General features: G+C 40.1%; 1 protein-coding gene and 2 long non-coding RNA genes across 10 annotated transcripts in view; 2 read left to right on the plus strand and 1 right to left on the minus strand.

Annotated features, from left to right (window-relative positions):
* The window catches only part of mef2cb (myocyte enhancer factor 2cb), a 92,700-nt gene extending 88,945 nt beyond the window's left edge, over positions 1-3,755 (plus strand). For all 7 annotated transcript variants that reach the window (XM_077561363.1, XM_077561369.1, XM_077561362.1 and 4 more), the window contains one exon: positions 632-3,755. In XM_077561363.1, the coding sequence (XP_077417489.1) occupies positions 632-983 (352 nt within the window). In that variant the 3' untranslated portion in view covers positions 984-3,755. The remainder of the gene's footprint in view (positions 1-631) is intronic.
* A 273-nt stretch (positions 3,756-4,028) lies between these two features.
* On the minus strand, positions 4,029-7,312 carry LOC144049409 (uncharacterized). Its single transcript, XR_013293557.1, has 2 exons — positions 5,205-7,312; positions 4,029-5,065 (listed from the first exon to the last, which is right to left on the minus strand). It is a non-coding gene; the product is annotated as an uncharacterized LOC144049409 (long non-coding RNA).
* A 271-nt stretch (positions 7,313-7,583) lies between these two features.
* The window catches only part of LOC144049408 (uncharacterized), a 47,877-nt gene continuing 33,899 nt past the window's right edge, over positions 7,584-21,561 (plus strand). Inside the window, exon 1 of one of the 2 annotated variants that reach the window (XR_013293556.1) lies at positions 7,584-7,763. This is a non-coding gene — a long non-coding RNA (uncharacterized LOC144049408). Of the gene's footprint in view, positions 7,764-13,137; positions 15,478-21,561 lie in introns of those variants that run through there. The other variant, XR_013293555.1, reaches the window with a different exon arrangement.

Here is a 21,561-nt window from a genome sequence, read left to right on the forward strand (position 1 = left end):
GAAAGATCATAATATGAAAAAAAAAATGCGTTGAGCTGTCAACGTCTTAAAAATGCAATTATGCCATCTAGTGGCAAAAAAATGACCGCAACACAAATCAATATCACACGTTGTTTTTTTTTACAGTACAGTGCATCTTTTTAATTTGAGCTCAATTTTATGCAATGACTAAAAGATGCAGCCATATTTCTATTAGTTTAACATGAAAAAAAATAGAAAAAAATATTTGAATGTGCATTTAGAACAGAAATAAAAAATTTGAGAAATTGTGAGTTAATAATTGAAGTCATGCGATTTAATTACAATAAAGAATTTTTTTTTTTATTCTGGAGATAAAAAAAAATAGAGGTTTTCATAAAGAAATGTAATCGCCCGACACTCCAAGTAAAGTTCCATTTTTCTTATTCAAAACCAAAAATGTTGATACTGGAATGGATTAACGGCAAAAAATGTTTTGTTTTATGCTTCGTGCATGGACACCAGTCGAGGCACCGCTGAACCGTATATCACCCATTTTTCCCCCCCCAAACCTTCACAGCACAAATATGACACCTCTTGAAAATAGACAAATGCATGTTTGTGTGCTCTGTATCTCTGTAACACCTTTTTCCTTTCCTCTTCCTTCCTACAGAAATTGCTCTAGCTCTCACTTATGTCAGGGTTCAAATCTCTCCCTGCCCTCTGCTCAAAGCCTGCACATCAAGTCCGAACCTGTTTCTCCTCCTAGAGATCGCACCAGCAGCACACCGGGGGGCTACGGCGGCGGTGGGGTACTACCCCCCCAGAACCCCTCATCCCGCCAGGACTCGGGGCGCTCCCCGGTCGATAGCCTGAGCAGTTGTAGCAGCTCCCACGAAGGCAGCGACCGCGACGAGCACAGGAACGAGTTCCACTCTCCTCTGGGACTGGCCCGGCCCGCCCTGGACGAGCGCGAGAGCCCCTCCATCAAGCGGGTGCGCCTGTCCGAGGGCTGGGCCACATGATAGCGCAGATTAACCCCAACGCACCCCCCCCCCCCTACGCCCCGCCCCTGAACAACAGTTCAAATCATCTGACAGGCCCCCTCTCAAAAGTCTACAACTATTTTTGTTTGTTTTTATTTTTGCTGCGTGCGTGCGTGTGCTATTACATATGACATCACATAAACCGGTGGGCTCCGTTTGGGGAGGGGCGTGTTTTTATTCTATTTTCAGTCGGGGGACTATGCATAAAAATTGCTTTGCGTGTGGATAAAACCAATCAGCAATGCGTATATCTTCACACCCGTGTACATATATGCATATCGCCAACAACAATAGTCAGGTACTCTGTTTTCACGTAAGTTACAATTCATCAGTTGACTAGAAAAGACACACAAAAAAAAGAGCATTAGCACGAGTGCATGAGGACACCTTAGCACTTGATAAACACGCGCGTGTGTGTACAGTTTCAGTTTCATCGCTATGTACCGTCTCCCTTGCAAAAAAAAAAAACAACAACAAAAAACAAGTGTGTGTTAACATTAGATGATGTCATGTTGCAGGTTCAACGTATTTATGTAAATAGAGGTCGAAAGGGGGAGGCGAAGAAGTTGCCGGACATTTCAAGATTTATTTACTCGCTAAAGGAAAAGCTAATATGCAACATATGAAGGACTGTACAGGTAATTGGACCCCAACGTGTTTGGAACTTTTTGGTTGTAATAAAAAAAAAAAGTGGGGCGTGATCCAAGAGTTTGCGTAATCAACAAGCCTCGGGATCTAGTATTAACTATCAGTATTATGAAAAGAAAAAGAAAAACAAAGAAAAAACAATTGTACGATACACTTGCTTATATTTTCATATGAAAGGAATACAATGCAAAGCATTTTTGTGGCTTTTTGTAGTTTCTATAAGCCAGAATGTGTTTTTGATAGCTTTGCTAATAAGAGAAGGATAGCGCACCCCCTCCCCACCCTGTCGGGGGGGGGGGACGAGGAGGGGATGAACGGGCTTTGGAGCCCCAAGCCATGAAACCGACTGAGATCCAATGCTTTGCTGAACTGTTTTATCTTTGTAGAGGTTTGTTATTAAACGTGTATTTCTAATTATATATAATAATGGTAATATTAAGAATCTTTAAAAAATAAAAAATAAAAAAAATAATCTGTGAAATTAACATGCTTGTGTATAGCTTTCTAATATATAAATATATATAATTTTTTTTTTTTTTTTTTTTTTTTGGTTTCTTAGTGGAGTTTCTATGTGCAGTTGCACATGTTGTTTGGTTTGTTTTGTTTTATTTTAATTGAGCCCTGAGCAGAGCTGGTGTATTTCCTGCAACTTTTTGGGCTCCAACACAAGCAAAGTGAGGACGACAAAGAAATCACACTGACGTCCAATGACGTGCATTCGATGTCTCACATGTTTCATCCTTAAGCTTAATTAACTTATTGAACATGACCTTGTTTTCCCTTACACGAGCTCAGCTTGTCATGTCCGGCCCGGGCTCAAGCAGTACAATTTTAAGTAATAACATTTTGCAAATGGATGGTGAGGAATAACCTCATATCATCCGCAGGCCTAATTTGATTCCGTAATCTCCTCCAGTTGAATTATTTTTTTAAATAAAACATCATTTGCTACACTTTCGACGGCTACGTAGGTCAAATGTGATCACCGGTCGCTGGTTTCTGATCGATAGCTGTTTTGATTAGCCAAACTAGCCACTTATGTCTGCCTCGGAGTCATGTATCTGCTGTCATTTAAGTGTTATGATATTTCAATGTGCATATTTCATGCAGGTTCACTATGTTGTTACTGTATAGTCTGTGCATTTTCAAACAGGGGCAGAGCCTCTTTTAGCAGTGTTCTTCTCACTCTTTTTCTTTTTTTTATTCAGTACAAAAAGGCTGAGAGGGAAAAAAAAATAAGATGTTTGAGGCGAGCGAGTGGAGTAAACCAAAGCCAGTGGCATTTGTGTGTTGTAAACTTCTTATTTTCACATTCATTTATGTTTTTATTTTGCAAGCATTGAAACATGACAATAAAAAAAAAAATGTTCAAATGTACAATTTCTTTTCACACTTCAATTCCACTCAAGTCCGGTTTGACTTTTGTGTCAACAGCGTTCAGCCCTCTTAAGCGTTGATTTGTGTGTGACGCGTCAAGAAGTCACGTGACACCGTCATTAGCATCTATTTATATCCAATCCCAGTTTGAGTTATTGCCAACATGTCCTGGTGATTAATTAAGAGTGAAAATGAACCAAAGACATGAAGCGTATTTATATTTTTCTTTTGTTGTTGTTGCTGCTTTTTTTTTTTTTTTTTTTGTTATCACCTGTTGATCAGTTGTGTCGTCGACGTTGAGATAAGAGATTAAAAGTAAATGCTGGTACCTCCCAAAAAATAATGGGGGGGGGGGCATCCACCTGTACAGCCGTGTGTAATAGCATATCATCCCTCTTTGTTACTCCACATTGTGTGGTTTATTTAAATCTTGAAGAAGAAAGAGAGATTCTGTTTCTGTTCGATGCTTAAATCGTCAAGTCTGTAGTGAGAAATGTAGCTTGTGTCAACCCAGAGACGTTTTGTGCAGAATATGAGCGGCTTTCGGCGGCATAAGCTGGCCTTTGTCGCCATTTGAGACTCGCGGTGATGGTGTTCAATCGAAGTGAGCTGGAGGGGCTGGAATATATATAAAAAATAAAAAATCTCCTCGGCTGAGGGGGGAGTGGAATTGTTTGTACTTTGCAGAGATTTCAGTAAACTTACTGGCTTTCTTAGTTATCCTCATTGTGACTTGGTGTGACTTCATTGTGTCGGACTTGTTTCTGCATGCATCCACGTTCCGATGGCTCTTGTTTCCGGGCAGATTTAAAAGAGCTCATAAATGTGAAGGTGGTGCAAAAAAAAAAGACTTGCACGACATTCAAATGATGACAAAAAAAGCACATAAGGCCACTATAAGCACTTCTTAATTTTACAGAGAGGGTATTTCTTCCAGCCATTAAAATAAAACTCATTTAAATTCAATGTTAAAAAGCAAACACAACAGAGATAAGGAACTTACAATTTACTTATTTATTATCACATGAGTATTTGGAAAATACAACACACTTCATCTATTTACATTAACAATAGGCGGGATTGTGAATGTTTTTTTTTAACTGTATAATTTAGGAAGTCGTCCCAAAGCCGCTTCTCTTCCAATTATTTCATTTAAAGTCAGATAAACAGTAAATGTAATTTAGAATTATATGCAGTTTGGATGTTTGTTTTTTTAATCATTCCGTAATAATTGGCCTTAAGTTAGATTCGTTCAATCATTAACATTTACAAAACCTTGCGGAAGATGCTTCTATACAAATAATAATGTCCTAGATGTAAATTTGCTTGTAAAAACGAATTTTATAAGCCCAGTAACATTTCAGTGTAAACTCGCAAGGATTCATATTTTTTAAAGCATTTTAATAGTATTTTTAAGATAACCAAACTGAAATTTTAAATGTTATTTAAGCAATAAAAATGTAAACAGTGAGAACAACACACGTGCAATTTAATTTAACGAATAGGCCTACATCCTGCTGTGTAAACTTTGAAAACACAAATTCATAAAAAGCAACTATCTCATGGTAAAAAGACTAATACAGCTGTATTAATATTTAAGTTTATTATTCCGAGTTCATAATTAACAGAATGTCGGGCTAAATTTGAATTGGGGCAAATGCGTAATCTAGAACCATTTTTTTTTTAAAACCATACATTCTAACCGTTTATCATTCATTTTTCTCTCTACTGTATACACCGGGCATGTCAAATTGAAATGCACATTTTTATTTGGTAAACAGAAATAACGCAGTAATTAAAATAAACATAACGTAAAAGTAAAAATTAAAATGTAATCGACGAGGTCAAATTAAGTCACGTTCCAAATTCGAAAGCAGCAAAAAAAATATATATATATATATATATATATAATGCCGAATACATTTGAATGCATACGATTTTTATCTATGACGTACAGTATGTTCTAACCAAGTATAGGCTATATGAGTTTTGTTTTCATGAAAACCGTGCGTTTAGTGATTTACACTTGTGAAAGCCTGCGATTGGCTGGCAACCAGTTCAGGGTGTACCCCGCCTACTGCCCGAAGCCAGCTGGGATAGGCTCCAGCACCCCCGCGACCCTAGTGAGGAAAAGCGGCCAAGAAAATGGATGGATGGATGGACACTTGTGAAAGCCGCTCTTTCCAGTCCAGTTGTAGCCATCCTCCATTCCGCCACTAGATGTCAGCATTGAGTCGTAGAGCAGAGCTGGACTCTTGGTCGTCTTCGTCTTGGGGTGAGTATGACAATGAACATTATTTATTAGTAGGCTATATATTGTGCTTTTTTTTTTTAGGCTTTGTCACAAACCGCATTCGAATTTCAAGACGATTAAGTACAGTTGAAAAATCATGAAATATTAGTTAGCGCTATTGTGAATTACTCCAACAACAATGGCAGTATAGAAAATGGGAAGATGCTAAGGCTTATAATTACCTTTAACAACAGAGAGGACAATGCATGCTTATGCTAATCAAAGCGCTTTGACAAGTGCAAGAATACAATTAAAAGGTCTCTTAACATGATTTTTTCCCGTCTTTTTTAATGGAGCGTTTGTAATCATAAAACCATAAGTTACATTTCCAATGCCATTAATGAGCCTCGTTAAAGCCTACTGTGCACGTAAAAACAAAACAAAACAAAGAAGGTAGCTATACTTTGTAAACACACACAAACATTTCACACAAAAACTCAAATCTTATCGATATAATGTACTGCTTATTCCAGAATTCATAAGAGGCTATTGCTGCATTAACAAAGGTAAGTGAACGCATCACGTCATTTTCCCTTTAGAATCATAGGTTTCCCCCAAACCCCACCCCCGCCCTCCTCTAAAAGGGTGACGTGACCTTAACATTTCACATTCTAGAGACAAATAAACAATCGGGGAAAATACATTTTACAATTACATAAATAATGAGGGGAAACAATCCAAAACTACTGCCAACGTTATTTAAAAGGTATAGGTTGTGTGTTAGATTTGACAACCAGATTTGACACGTGCATGGCGTCAAATCTGTCGCGTAAACATCGTCAGCCTCTTACGACTCTTTAGGGGCGCAGCGAGGTCGGTAACCACTCGTGGGAAGCCACGCACGACACGACATGATAGTCGCCGCCATATAGCTCGAAGTTTTGTGTACAAACTTCAAGAGGACCACGAAGGTGTAAAGAGAGGTAAGGTCACGTGGCTTCTTCCTATGAATAGAATGCGTTTCCATGGCGAGCATGTGGAAACGAGTTAGACGTTTTGAGTTCGTGCACGTGCCAATAATTTGAGCCACTACTTAAACATGTCGGCTGCTGAAGCATTTAGTGCGTCATTTCTCAGCCGCCATTGTTGTGGCATCAAGCGCTCAACGTAACTATGTTCAAATCGCTCATTTGAATCATTAAAAAAAATATATATATATAAAAATATATATATATTCAAATGTCACAATATCAGCCGTATTGTCCTAAAAAGCCTCCTTTTCACATATTTAACATTTTAACAGTAATTGTATCGTTTAAAAAAAAAAAAAAAAAGATAAGCTAAATAGCCCCGTGCGTCAATTTGTCGATATAATACAGAAAAACAACTAAATCACTGCATTAAATATGCATTCGTGTGAAAATAATAATACCGTCGGAGAACGTGGCAGCGTGCAGTCTTTCCATTGAAAAAAATAAAAATCAAATAAAAAATGTTGGCGTTTTCACGCATGCAGGAGCCGCTCGTCTTCTTCTCTTCATTGGTCCGAAGCAACTAAATAAGAAAATGCTGTAACATAAGAGAGGAAAAATAAAAGAGTCTTAAGAAGACCCCTAATCCGTCTGCGGCCACGCAGGCACTTGCACACCGACTGGGTAGCACGAGCTGAATTTGCATATTCGGATGCGCTAATTGCCTTGGCGTATTTAAATATGGCTGCACGTCGACGTCACTGGACGTGCACGCACAACCTAGTGCAGCCTGAATCAATTAGACAAGGGAGGGCTTCCATTATCACGAGCGTTATTAGAAGAAGGATGGGATTTGTCTGATTGAGTCAATAAATAAATAGCCTATGTATAATTTATGTATTAGTAGCCTATTCGACCAAACTTATGATCATATATATATATATATATATATAATATATATAAATATAAATCTTAGTCCTCTATTTCCACACTTTCCTCATTTATAGGAGCTTTTTTTTAATTTTATTTTTAACAAATGCAGTTGGGGGCACTTGTTTAGATATCTGAGCACGTCCTCACACAGAAGGATGGACTTAACCCCCCCCCCCCCCCCCCCCAATCATCATCATCATCATCATCATCATCACCCCCACCCCAACCAACTGACTGAAAACTTTGCACGCACTTTTTCAGTATGGGAAAGTTGTCTCGTGCCCCCCACCCCACCACCTCCCATTTCCATCCATCCCTCCCCCTCTCCCTCCACCCCCCACCCCCCCCCCCCCCCCCCAAACCCTCCCAGCTCCGTCTATCATGTGCTTGGGATATGATCACACTGTGCTCAGAGCGGCTGCAGCATGCATCAAATGCAGGTTATTCTACAAAGTGCACGATGTGCACCCCCCACCCCCACCCCACCCTATACACCATCTCTCTTTTTGTTATTTTGAACGGGATATTTGAGGGGATAGCGTATGCGACGACGAGCGAGACACCGCGGACCACTCACTTCATGTGACTCGCCTCAAAGTAAGTGCAACTTTTAAGTCTCGTTTGTGAATAGAAAAGTTAAGTTCTAGAATAAAAGTAGTGGAAAGGTGTAAATAATGTGACGTGCGTGCGTAGGTTTGGTTTCGAGTGAAAATGTAGTAAGCGGTTTGTAATGTCTTTTTGACCCACTTTGAGATCAGATGCAGTTTGTGTATTATTGCTGAAATGATCATTTTCTATTCATATTTAACAACACATACCTAATGGTAACCTTGCAATATAACACTTTTTAATACAGATGGCTACGATGTGCAATGATAATAATAATAAAAAAAAAAGATGATAGGCTACGCGTAGATGTAAAGTCACACGCGCGTTGTGTTATTTCTTCATCCAATATCACAAAGAAACGAGTCATTCGCATATATAGTTGCGTTTTCTATTTATGTTCTCATCATGCTCGAGTTGCGTTCAACTTTTCTTAATCAAGCGCTGTGATGACGTGACCTCTGTTCGCGCACGCGCGCGCGGCAGGCCCGTTGTGAGGCCCTAATGAGGTGGCCTTCCTAATTTGATCCATTTAATGTACAATCTCAAGGGGGGCGATGCGGTCTGAAGTCAAGATTATAATAAGAAAATTAACTAAACACAAAATATGTGCGTGTACTCGTGCTTTTTTGGCCACGTAGAATAGATGGTGCCACGTGAGTGGCTAAATGTATGAAATAGATTCCAAATACAAGCGACAATATCGGTTGTCAAACATGTCATATTTAATGAATACAAGCAATGTGCGAGGGTCTCTTTTTTTTTTTTTTTTTTTTACACCTGCCGAGTTAGCTCCGCCCACCCCCGCTATCCTGGTGTGAGTGGGACCCCTTGCAAAGTGGATGACGTGATTGACAAACAGGTCGAATAATTCTTTCATTGCTTTGTATCGTGTTTAATGCTATCAAGATTGGAATTGAACAAAACAAAACAAAAAGCGGCATCATGCCCATGCGCAATAATAGCTACATATTTTCCACTCACGTGTTGTGAGATGTCCAGCCCAACTTACACTTATGCGCACGGTGGGGACCCGAGAAACACGCGGACAGGTCGGAGGAGGCGACGGTGCCAATTGTAGTCCACCATGCGGATGCGCTATTTTTAAAAAAAAAAAAAAATGGGAGTCGAGAAGGATTTTTGACGCATGATACAGAAAGCGAGAGCACAAAAGCAGCCTATTGTCGCAATTCGCTCTCCTCGGATAGTCTTCTTTTTTTTTTTTTTTTTCCTTAAACGCGATACAGTCGCTCTCAGATGGAGGTAAAATAAAGACGGGGGGGGGGGGGGGGGTGGAAAAAAACATTTCCTTGCGGAGAAAGACGACGCGCGCGGTGCTTGCTGCTCGCCGCACAAGGCGTTCGTTTTCCCTCCAGCGCGGACGTGCGCGCGGATTAGGAGGGAAGAAGATGATGATGAAAAAGAGGTTGGGGGGGGGGTGTGATTTTGCCAAATTTTTTTCCCTCCTTTTTCATGACATCACCGTATTTACATACTCGTGGTCTGGAGGCCTTTGACCTCGCCGGGGTTGGTCCATATTTTGTCCAGCCTCCCCCCCGTCAAGCTTTGGGGATGGCCCCCCTTCACTTCCACACTGCTTGCAGAGCGAAGGGGGGGAGCGTGCACGCCGCATGCACATTTTGGGACCCTCCGGCTGCGAGGCTATACGAAGGCTGCGGAGGCGATATGACCCTCAAAAAAGCAAGATCCCGACTTCATAATCCGAAACATTGGCGTCCTTATTCCCTGCGCTGTTGTACGGGAAAGCCGCCGGATTCGCCCCCCCCCCCCCCCCCCACCCACACTCCTCACACCTTCCCTGCGCGCTGGTTCTCCTCCCGGCCTCACATGAGATCCATGGCTGCTCCACAACGACTTAATAGAGGCGAGCGAGTCTTTTGTGGGATTGGGCCTGATTTGCATTGCAGATGAGGGCCCCTGTGCAAGGATGACTGCACTCTATAGCCGGCCTGCTTCAACTCACTCATTTTGCCTCATGTCAAGTGAATGTAACATTAACATTGGGATTATATTTCTTTTCTTTTTTTATCGCTCTTTCCCATGGATGATTTTTTTTTTTTTTTTTGCATCCTGTGTAGTGGCAATGACAAAAAAAAAAAAAGGAATATAAGGCAGAATGTGATTTTCAAAAAAAGGATGTCTTTTTCATTGCTTGAATGTATTTGAATTCTAAAAAAAGATGGAAAGTAGGAGACCAGAAGCGGAGGTGTGCGTGTGGATTATTGCAGAAGATTAGGAAGTGGGTTGTTATCTTTGGTTATCTAGCTGTATGAGTGTTCTGCTCGTCATAAAGCTAGATAACCGAAAGTAAAAACCACTTCCAGACTCATCGAGGACATGCACCATTTATTTTTCCCCCCCGCAATTCTTCCTGGATTTGACACAAGTAGAAGCATATATTTAATCAAATTATCATTTGCTGATAACTTTGTGATCTATTTATAGTATACTGAACTTTCCCACTTATCAATGAATGTTCATTTTTTGCTGATTTTATTATACATGGGAAGCATTTAGTGTGCGTGTATTTCCACATCCCAAAGCAAGGGCCTAATAATTAGGATGTACGTATGGAGGGGGGGGGGGGGGGGTGACAAAAAGTGGAGAGTTGGGGGCTAGGCGGGACGGGGGTCAGCGGGTGTGAGGAGGAGGGTGGTGGCAGAAGAGGGGGAGAGTGGCTGTGTTTGGGGGAGGGGGGGGGCAGCTTAATTGATTCCGTTAACCGCAGTGCAGGAGATGTGAACGGCTGGACGATCCCATTCCCACGCTCGGTGGGGGCAAGTGGCAATGCCATGACCAGGCCCAATATGACAGGGCTGGGGGGAAGAGGGATGGGGGGGGGGGGGGGGTGGGTTGTCATGAAAAGACGTCAAGTGCACCCGACTCATCTGCATCCCCAAAGAAAGAGGGCAACGTGGAGTAGACTAACGGTCTTTGAACGCCTCACGCCTGTGCCAGTTGTATGCATAATGACGTGGCCATTATCTTGGTCATAGTCTTAGTGATTTTTTGAAAGGCTTGTGCTGCATATGGCCCCACTTGAACACACTGCACTTAGCACATCGGCATTTATCTACACTATGCGAGTTGAATGGGCTGACGTGTCTTTATGTGTGCGTTGTTGCGAACTTTAGGGGCCAACTCATTTTAGGCACACGCTAATAATGTTAAACACGTTATGTACAGTATACTTGCACATTCTAAGGAGAGTCATTACTAGAAATATAAAACAATCATTTTGATTGACACTCAACTACACTGCAAGTGTTTTTAACTCATTCACTGCCATTGACGGTTATAGACGTCAAAAATTCATTTGAACTATTTATATTAGTTAAATTTTTTTCCCCCAATTTTGTTAACAAGAGTATGAAAACCTATATATATTTTATTGTACATTTACATTTCACAAATATGTGATTAATCGTGAGTTAACTCATGAAGTCATGCAATTAATTACCATTTTAATTGCCCGACGCTCCTAATTTTGAATTGTAATTAATCGCATGACTTCAATAGTTAACTCATGATTAATCACAAATTATATATCTGTTCTAAATGTACAATAAAACATTTTTTTCTAGGTTTTCATATTCTTGTTAACAAAAGTGGAAAAAAATGTTAAACTAATAGAAATAGTTCAAATTAATTTTTGACGTCAATGGCCGTCAATGGCAGTGAATGAGTTAATATTTTGTCCCTCTTATGTATAGCAAGGCAAGGTAACCAAACACCTGACAGGTGTGGACACCTTTAATACAGATATTGTCAAATTGCTAAACATTAAATTATAACGAGTAGGGATGTTCAACATCACTTTGTGTAGACCGATACCAGTACGACAATTTAACTCTTGAGTAGTCGTCACTAGTACTTTTGATATATAAAATCCCCCCCCCTCCCCCAAAAAAAACTGACAGATCATTTCCAATATATACCAATATAGCATTTCCCTTAAAACTGCATGAAATGAATAGCAATTTTTTTATTCTTCAAATTTCTAGCTTCTAAACATAATCAAAAATTGCCACAAGAGGGCAGCCAATACTGGTACGGACCACTGTCGTCAGTACCAATTAGTAGTGATGGGAAAATGAAGCTTCATGAAGCACGTTAATTTTTTTTTTTTACTCCTCTAGATGCTCTTGGTTTAAAGATAAATTGATTACATTTCCGCTGCATCTTTAAACCAAGAGTGCCGTCTAAAGGAGTCCAAAAATATCACAGGTGCATCATGAAGCTTCATTTGTCCATCACTACCAATTAGGGATGGGTGTCGATACTAATTTCCTGAATTGATTCGATTTTGATACACAAGAGTTCAATTCGATTCTATTTTGCTTCTTCTTTTTTTTTTATTCCATTCAAATTCAATCCAATATCGATTAATTAACCTACATATTTATGAAACATCAATTCTTCTGAAATATCAAGAACATGATAAAAAAAACTCCACAAACATTAAATTCCAAATGAAATGCTACAGATCGCAGTAACTGCTCAATTGATTTAGTTATAACCACTCAGATGTGACATAGACATTGACATCAGCAAGGATGAGGTGAAAACGCTATTTTTTAATTCAATAATTGTAAATGTAAATTAAAACAATTCTGAATTATCTTTAGGTCTTTCGTAAATGCAAGAAAATACTTTGACATCGCTGTGAACAGTAATTCCAATAAAATAGAAAAAAAAATGAAGCTTATAAAATCATATTTTCTGAAGACTTCAAATAATCGATAAATGGTTTTATAAATCGATATCAGGCTATGAAAAGGAAAATTGACCTTGAAATAAGGTCAAGTATCGGCCCGATACCGAAACCTCATATCAGTACTCACACATCCCTAACCCTAACACACTCTTTGCCAAAATAGTCCAATTTATTGGATTCAATTGTCTTTTTTCCATCCACCATATATTTCACCTTCAACTTTTTCTGATCAATTGGCTGAATTGGACCTTCACTGACTTGCTTACGATCTCCAAAAAGCGAAAAGCAGGTCATTGACCAAACCTAGAACATTAGAGGAAGTTGTTACCAGTAAAACAAGCGTTATGGTCACTGGTTAAGCCCGAGCAGAGCTTCATGAAAGGGACTAGTGTTCAAATTGTGTCTATGTGTGTGTGTGTTGGGGCAAGGGGGGAGGGCTGGAGTCGGGGTTGTTTGGGGGGCGAGTGTTGGAGGGGGTGTCACTCATGTCAGCCCGACCCCACAGCTAACTAAAGCGCTTGGCGGCATTACCTAATGTATTTTTTCCTCACAATTCTGACCGTTTATCCTTTTAAAATTATTTGCACTTTATTATTTGCGGGGGGGGGGGGGGGGGGCTGCATGCTGTACGTATATTTGATTTAAAGCCAGTAAAGATTGTGAAGGATTCATCCTTGCAGCCAAGAAAAGTAATTGAATGACGAGGTGTTTTGTTACCAGGAGGAAGCAGCATCTCGTCTGGCACGCTTGACTCCCGTTAGCATTCATATATTAGCTTTGCGTTTGTGATTTTTCTCACTCTTTTTGTGCTTTTAAAATTTCATAATAACATTACTATGTTTCATTGTAGAAAGCATGCTTTATATGATCTACGCATTCATGCTCCGTTGCCGCATAGGCCCCGGCATCCTTTTGCGTCTACTTTTCAATTGAACTCGGCGTGCTTGTGCTCATTAGTCGTCACGTGACTTGAACGGTAACGAAACCACAGTGACCGTGGAACTGTGTTTTTAAAATTCACCCACCAGGAAATCAGCATGTTTAACATTCAACGCTTTTATGGGCTCACTCGATTGCTCGGCATTGTGAAAGCGGCTTCTACATAATGTGGAACAGCCTTGGTTGAGTTCTCTCACTAAGCATATGAATAGCCTAAGATTTAGCTGATGGCTTATCATTTGTGACTTATTATGGCAACCCCCTGCAATGTTTTTTTTTTTGTGTGCAAAGTTGACATACGAGGGGCAAAATGGTTGTTCAAAAAAAAGCTTTCAAAAATGTCATCTTCATTTTGAGCTAGCCATATAAAATGATCCCGTTTTGGCTAACGCTCTATATGTGGTCCTGTGCAGTTTGTGTCCACCGTTAGCTGACCCAGGCCTCTTCAGCTAGTGAGTCTTCATCCCGTTGATGAAAGGGAACAATAGCCGTGTCTCGTTCAACAACGTCTGTCTGTCTGGGCTTAAGCTTGGTCTCTCTCGCTGGCTTTCTATCTGTGTGTGAACATGTGTGTGTGTGTGTGTGTGTCTCCTGGACATGAACTTGAACTTGAGACAGGCAGCCAGACACCATCTGTGCACCAGGGCTAATGAATTCAGTGCATTCATGGCTGCGGAGCGAGCCTAGGCCACCACCAGCCATTGATGAGCAGATGACCCCTATAGTCCGAGTTAGCTCTTCATCACTAATATAATTCAACAATAGCAGCTGCTAGTAAGGGGACTTTGCTATTAGCCTGGACTCATTCACTGCTAACTGTCCCGCATTTCTGCGATGGGGAAAATCTGACAGACAATGGAAAGAACCAATCAGCGAAGACGTGGCGTGACATTAGGAAAGCTAGTAAGCTACTTGGCACTTCATATGTATTTTTGACCACTGATCTAAATATATTACTGGATCACGCCCGTGCAAGCCTTTGAAGCCACAGGGCGGCCATTTTACTCCTCCCATCTCACGAGCAGATTACCATATAAACTATACGTATTAGATTTATTCAGTTTGTAGGGTTTTACCCTGCCTTCAAATGCTTTGGGAAAGATGGACCTTGCCACTTGGGAACTCCTAATTACGACCGAGTTCTGTTCATGTGCATTTGTTGTTGTAGCAAAAAAATACACTTGGAAGCTGACGTATGTTTGCTCGTAAAACTGAACAATTACGGCAAATAATGAGTTGTAAAGGACAAGACAGGACATTGAATTGTGTACGCTACGTAATTGTGTAGATTCTAAAACTACCTGTTAGCGGACGATAACGCCCTTATAAATGTTAATATTTCTTGCCATTCATGAATCCTTCGGCGCTTTCCGCCATTTTGAAAATTGAAAGTTTCCTCAGCTCGGAAACTCGAGTATCAAAATTAATTCCCAGTTTAACAAGTAAAAAAAAAAAAAATAACAAGTGGACGGTATGAAGACTTTGAAGACCTTCCTGTTTCTTCCTGTAAACATCATTAAGCAAATAATTTATACATGTATTTAAGGCAAGTTGTAAAATGTCTGAAGTCCTCTTGTCTATGTTTAACAAATTGAAAACATCATAAATCATGCTGTTTGTACAAAGTTCTGTCTGAAATGTTCTCCATGAAATGTTCTTCTTTCGATACTGTAAATGTATAGGATTGTATGCCGAAAAACGTTTCTTGGGAGGAGCAATATGGCGGCCTCGCCGCTTCAAAAGTCTTGGCCTATCGGCTATCCAATAAAATATACAGATTAGTGATTTTGACCTAGTGCTGTTGCCGTAGTTGGCTACCTTCCATGCATGCGCTCATTGCATTCTTGCTAATGAAATGCTCATGCAGCGCTTCTCCCAATTACAACGGTATGATATACATGGTGGCATTCTCGGGACAGAGACGGACAAAAACGTGAAAACTCCGAAGAGAAATCACTGTAGTCAAGTTAGGCGGCCTTAGCGAGTGACAATGTAAGATGGCCGCCGGTGGCTTCACTTCTCGCAGCGGTGAGTAAACAACATTGTTTGTCCATTCATATATATATAATTTGTTGTCTTGACACGCGCCTTAAAAAAATGTATCCGGTGCCGTCAACTGTTGGGGTTTTAATGACCGATGTGACGTATCGTTGCTCACGAAGATGATGTCACAGCAAAGAAACACAATTTGATTGTTCGTTTTAAACTGTGCAGAATCGCGGGCTTTTTTTTTTTTGCCTGTATGCTTGAGAAAAAGGCTAAGTGCATGTGTAGTGATGGAACTTTGCATATGTCCACATGTACGTCCCGCTCTTCTTTGTCATTTTACAAAGTCGTTGTCATGCATCCTCTCCCATCCTTCTCAAGCGCTATTAAAAGCACCGGCCTGTTCTTTTATTGGCAGCGCCATCTTTGAATTTACTGCCTTAATAATTCAAAGGGCTGCTTGTTTCCTTTGGAAAAGAAACATCTAGCAAGTGAATGAGGCATAAAGCTTAAACAAGCCGGGGTGCAATGTGAATTCCTGCAGGCCCTCCTCATCCTCATCCTCCTCTTCATCCTCATCCTCCTCTTCCTCCGGCTCAGGCGTCTGTCACAATCACAGACGCATATACGCATGCGCACACCCAACGAGGCTTTTCCCTCTGGTTGGTGTCGCCACGGCAACGGTAGGTGAGATCACCGTGCGCATGGCAGCATCAGCCCCTGCCAATGCGGGCCAGGTTCCTGGTCTGTGTGTGTGCGCGTGTTGAATGCCACCACCTCTCCATTGTCTCAACGGGGAGACACATGAGCCGTATTTACCTCTATTATGTTCCACTTTCACAATAAGTTCAGTCTTTGACATCCTAAGGTTAATTTTCTATATAGTATGCGAGGCGACTCACACAAAAGGCGTCTCACGGTTTCACCAGCAATCTTATTTTGACCTCTCACAACATCGTAGGCGACCGTCATACTTTTGAATAATCTATTGAGGAATGCTGCAGTGTTCAGGCGCTTTTTAATGACATCATGCATGGCCACTTGAGCGTCTTGTTGCAAGCAGCGGGCATGCTGTGCTCCGCCATGCTGGACCGTCCTCCCCTTCTGATGATTGCACGGCCGACATGTTAGTCCTTTCATCTCTGGACTACCAACAATCTATTTCACACTTACTTGGATGACATTTGGAGTTGGACATTTGCAGAAACTTTCTTTTTGGAGACTCTCAAAACAGTTGGGTGAAAAGTAACCCAATTATGGATACAAAAATAGACCGATCCACTTTAAGGGTCAATTTGACTCAACTTTCTGGCTTGTTGTATACAAAATGACCCAATTAAATGAGCAGACCAATATTTATGAGTTGTTTTACTCCAAAAGAGCAATTTCTTGAGTTAAGTTTGGTCAAAATTGACCCAAGTAGAGGATCAGTTCATTTTACATTTACAACATTTTATTTCTATAATTATCCCTCAGTGTCCATATTTTGAACTGGTCACTATTACAACATTCCTGGGAAATCACCATTGTCCCATCACTGGTGAGCTATTTTTTAAAACAGGCCCATGGGCTACTCATGTGGCCCGCCGGTACCACCTTGGTGACCTCTGCAGGAGATGCGCTCGTCCTGATTGGCTGCAACAGTGGCATAAAAAATAGCTTAAAAAAATTTGACCTTATCGTTTGCATTCGCCATCATACTCCACCATATGAAGAAAAAACTGCTTCTATGAATGAAAAAGTAGCAAATAATATTTTCTGTATACAATTGGTAACATAAATCACTAAAATCATTTAAAAAATTTTTTTAAATCTAAATCTACACTTAACTCATTCACTGCCATTGACAGCTATAGATGTCAAAAATTAATTTGACGTATTTTTATTAGTTAAACATTTTTTTCCCCATTTTTGTTAACAAGAGTATGAAAACCTAGATTTTTTTTTGTACATTTAGAACAAATATAAAATTTGTAATTAATCGTGAGTTCACTAGTGAAGTCATGCGATTAACTACGATTACAAATCGCCTGATGCACGTAATTTTTAATAATCGTTTCTTTTTAATATATATATTTTTATATAATATAAATATATATATATATTTTTTTTTAAGTATTAAAAATTAGGGGCGTCGGGCGATTACAATTTTTAAACGTAATTAATCGCATGACTTCACTAGTTAACTCCCGAATTAAAAAAATTGTAATAAAAAAAAAATAATGTTTTTTTTTTTTAAAGAAAAAAATTATAAAAAATTAGGAGCGTTGGGCGATTACAATTTTTAGACGTAATTAATCGCATGACTTCACTAGTTAACTCATGATTAATAAAAAAATATATATCTGTTCTAATACAAAAAAAAAACATTCTAGGTTTACATACTTTTGTTAACAAAAGTGGGCAAAAATGTAAAACTAATAGAAATAGCCGTCAATGGCAGTGAATGAGTTAATAAAAAACAATATAAAAGCGGTGTCCAAAACTCAGCCTTTAGAGCTAATACTGGTATTTAAAAAGAAAAAAAAACAACAAGTCACTGCAGTGGTGCACAATCTCACCGTGTGCACAAAAATGCTATTTTTACACTTAGCGTTAAAGCTGGCCGCCATGCACGGCTTCTCGGACGTCTGTGCTCCACTGACTTTTGATTATGCAAATACTACGGCGTATAAATAAATTAGGATAATTGCGGCACGCTTTCAATCGTCCTTGCAGATGAAAGGGTGTAAATAATATATTTTGTGCCGCTGCATTATTCATCTTTCGACTAATTACACAACAGTGGCGCATACGCTCCCAAAACGCTAATGTTTTTCACTAAGCTCTTATGTACGTCCAAATTGTTCAGTCCCCTGTTTTTCATTTGAGAATTTTAAAATGTCATGTAAACATCTGGAAATGCGGAACGAGCTCCTCTCTGTATTACACGGGAAAAAAAAAAAGTTGATGAAAAAGCCTTATTTGTACTGAACATTTCTTGAGCTGCTTTCTACGAAGCATGCGATATAGAAAGCCCGCTTACGTTTGGCATGCAGCAAAGCATTTGAAAAATATATGATGGTGTTCACCATTTGAAATTATACGGCTGCTCGGACTGGAGGGGCCAGTAGCAGTGCTTATAGAATAGTGAGCAGGAGTTGCTACGCTCGCATTAGCATCTGGCCCTTTTATGTAAATTTGATGAGAAAGGAGTCATGCATATACGCCCGGGCGGGGATGTACTCGCCTTAATATCCTTATTAGAGAGCTGCGAATCAAATATTTATAATACGGGGGCGCAGGGTTGGGATAGAAAGGGGCGGGGGGGGGGTTGGCTGTCCTGTGTTGTCGAGCTGGAGGAAGGAAGCGAGGGGACGGTGAGGAGGAGCTTGGCTTTCTCCACGCGCCGCCTCAAGGTGCCACCATCTTAAGGCGTTTGGCGGGAGCACTCGCGAGGAGGGTAGAGCTAAAATGTCCGCTGGCATCGACACGCGCTCGCTCGCATACACATCAGGAGCGTGCACGTTTCCGAGGCGGGGGTGCGAAAAGTGAGCATATTCAATTATAGCAGTCGGCCGCTATGCATGCGGAGCGTTTCATTTGCATGGATTAACGTAGCGGATTATTGTCACCTGTGTGACGCCAGTGTTTCGCGCGCACGCCACTTATTAGCTTGCTAAGCTAAACGCTGATTTCAAGAGGCCTGTTCATTTCAGGCTTAACCAACATATTTTGTATGTTTATCTTTATCAGGTAAAAAAAAAAAAAAAAGCAAAATATGCTTTTATTAGTGAAAACAATTCTGCTTCTGAATTGTACATTTAGTATTATGTATTTTCCCTAGATATTAGAGGTGTCAAAATTTGTGCATTCCTTGAACGCCCCTTACTTGAAAAGCCTTCTTCTGGGGGAATTCCAGTTCTCAACGCAGCGGACACGTCCACGTCAAAATATAGCAGTAATAAATGTAATAATAATGCATATATTTGTGGAGATTGGGGTCAAGTTGTATTCTACAATTTTAGAAATGGGCAGAATTTCACAAGTTACTTCCTATTAAAGATTAGGTAGCTCTTAATATGAAAAGAAAAATACACTGAGCTGTCACCAACATCTTACAAATGTAATTATGCCATCTAGTGGCAGAAAAAATGACCTCAACACAAATCAATATTATCCTCGTTTTTCACAGTACAGTACATCTTTTTAATTTTAACTAAATGTTATGATTATTATGAAATTACTGTATCAATGACTAAAATATGCAGCCATATAGTTTAGTTTAATTTTTTTCCACTTTTATGTTTACAAGAGTATGAAGACTTAGGAAATTTATTTTAGTGTACATTTTATTGTACACTTAGAACAGACATAAAATTTGCGATTAATCATGAGTTAACTAAAGTCATGCGATTAATTACCATGAAAAACTTTGATCGCCTGACAAACATATAAATTGTCTGTATTATAAAGGATGACACTATCAAGCAAAGGAAAGTAGCGCTGTCACTATCGACTATTGGATTCATTTGAATTTTGTATTAAAGTGAATTACAAAATAATTTGTTCCCCCCGATTATTGTTTACAGTGATTGCTGTTTATTTCGTACTTAGCATTCGTATAGTGATTTAAAAAAATCTGTGAACAATTACTGTGGACATGCTGAATTCAGAGCATTTGGACAATTTTAAATGAAAAAAAATGTATCCAAACAATTACTCGATTATTAAAATAGTTGCCAATTAATTCGATAATTGCTTACTTGTCGATTAATTGATTCGTTTTGACAGCTATTACAATATTATAAAAACATAAATCCGCCCTCTACCTATTCTTACTGTGCAACACACACACACACACACACGGAGGCCGACCTCCCCTATCAGTTAATTATCATAAAAGTGCTTGCTTAGGCACACACACACACGCGCACACGCATACATATAACTGGCACAAACACATCGTTGAGCCACATAAAGCTCCAGCATTAGCATTTTCTTTCATCTTGAAGTGCTCCTAAGGCAACGTATGAAGAAGAATGTGCGGGAAATTATTCGACACGAATTGTATGTAGCATACAATGTGCCTATTTTTGCACACGCACGTAAACACAAGACCCATCACATATTGAGACTCCACTATACTATTTGATTCCATATATCGAGTATTGCAAGTTTCCATTAATGTCACCGGGTTACATTTTTTCGGCCCTTTGCATGGATGATTAAGTGTAAATCAGTGTATGATCGCGTGTGCATGTTGTTCGGTTTTGCATGCACATTAACAATGTGACCCCCCCCCCCTTTAACCCCCCACCCCCAATCCTCTCTCCGCCTCTGCCATGATGATGAGTGGTACGGGCGTGCTGCCAACAAAGAGACAATAAATAAACGGCTGCTTGTTTGAGCCGAGCGCTTGCTAATGTTACTGGGAAGGAAATGAGACAGGTGGTACGGGGGGGGGGGGGGGTGTCAAAGCAGACCTGGACTTATAAGAATAATCAAGCGCTGGAGGCCAAATAACAATTGTCTCCGCAGGTGTTAAGCCTTACTTTAGTTTCCTCTTCGAAATGTTTATGAGACGGCAAATGTGACGGTTTTCCATCCTGACGTTTTCTTGGAATGGTAGGACGACTTGTAAATAAATAGCACAGGCGAAAAACTGTGAATGGGGTGAAGATGCAAGGAGATGGGATGAAACATGCCACACAAGCCGCAAGAGAATGAGTGGAGGGAAGGTAGGATGTGAGTGCAGAATGGTCCCCCCCCCCCCCCCCCCCCCAAACCCCGCCGTAGGGCTACACGCACGCACGCACACCCTGAGAGGTCGGCCCACATTGGGGAACGAGAAGAATATGTTTTAGATAAAGATGTCTGACTGTCAGTATGTGTCATTTATTGACTTCTTTGCTCATCACAGTTGGTAGTTTACTATTTTTTTTTATTTATTTTTTGTTTGTATTTGATGATCTGAATCATGAATAAAGTATCAATCAAACAAAGCAGGTGTGTGTACGTGTGCGTTATATTAGAGGAGCCTCAACTTAACACAAAGCGAAGTGACAAATTCTTCACTGCAATATTTCTGATTATTCTTTATATCAGCACCGCATGAACTCATTCACTGCCATTGACGGTTATAGA

Source organism: Vanacampus margaritifer, chromosome 3, assembly GCF_051991255.1.
Source record: "Vanacampus margaritifer isolate UIUO_Vmar chromosome 3, RoL_Vmar_1.0, whole genome shotgun sequence".
NCBI lineage: Eukaryota > Metazoa > Chordata > Actinopteri > Syngnathiformes > Syngnathidae > Vanacampus > Vanacampus margaritifer.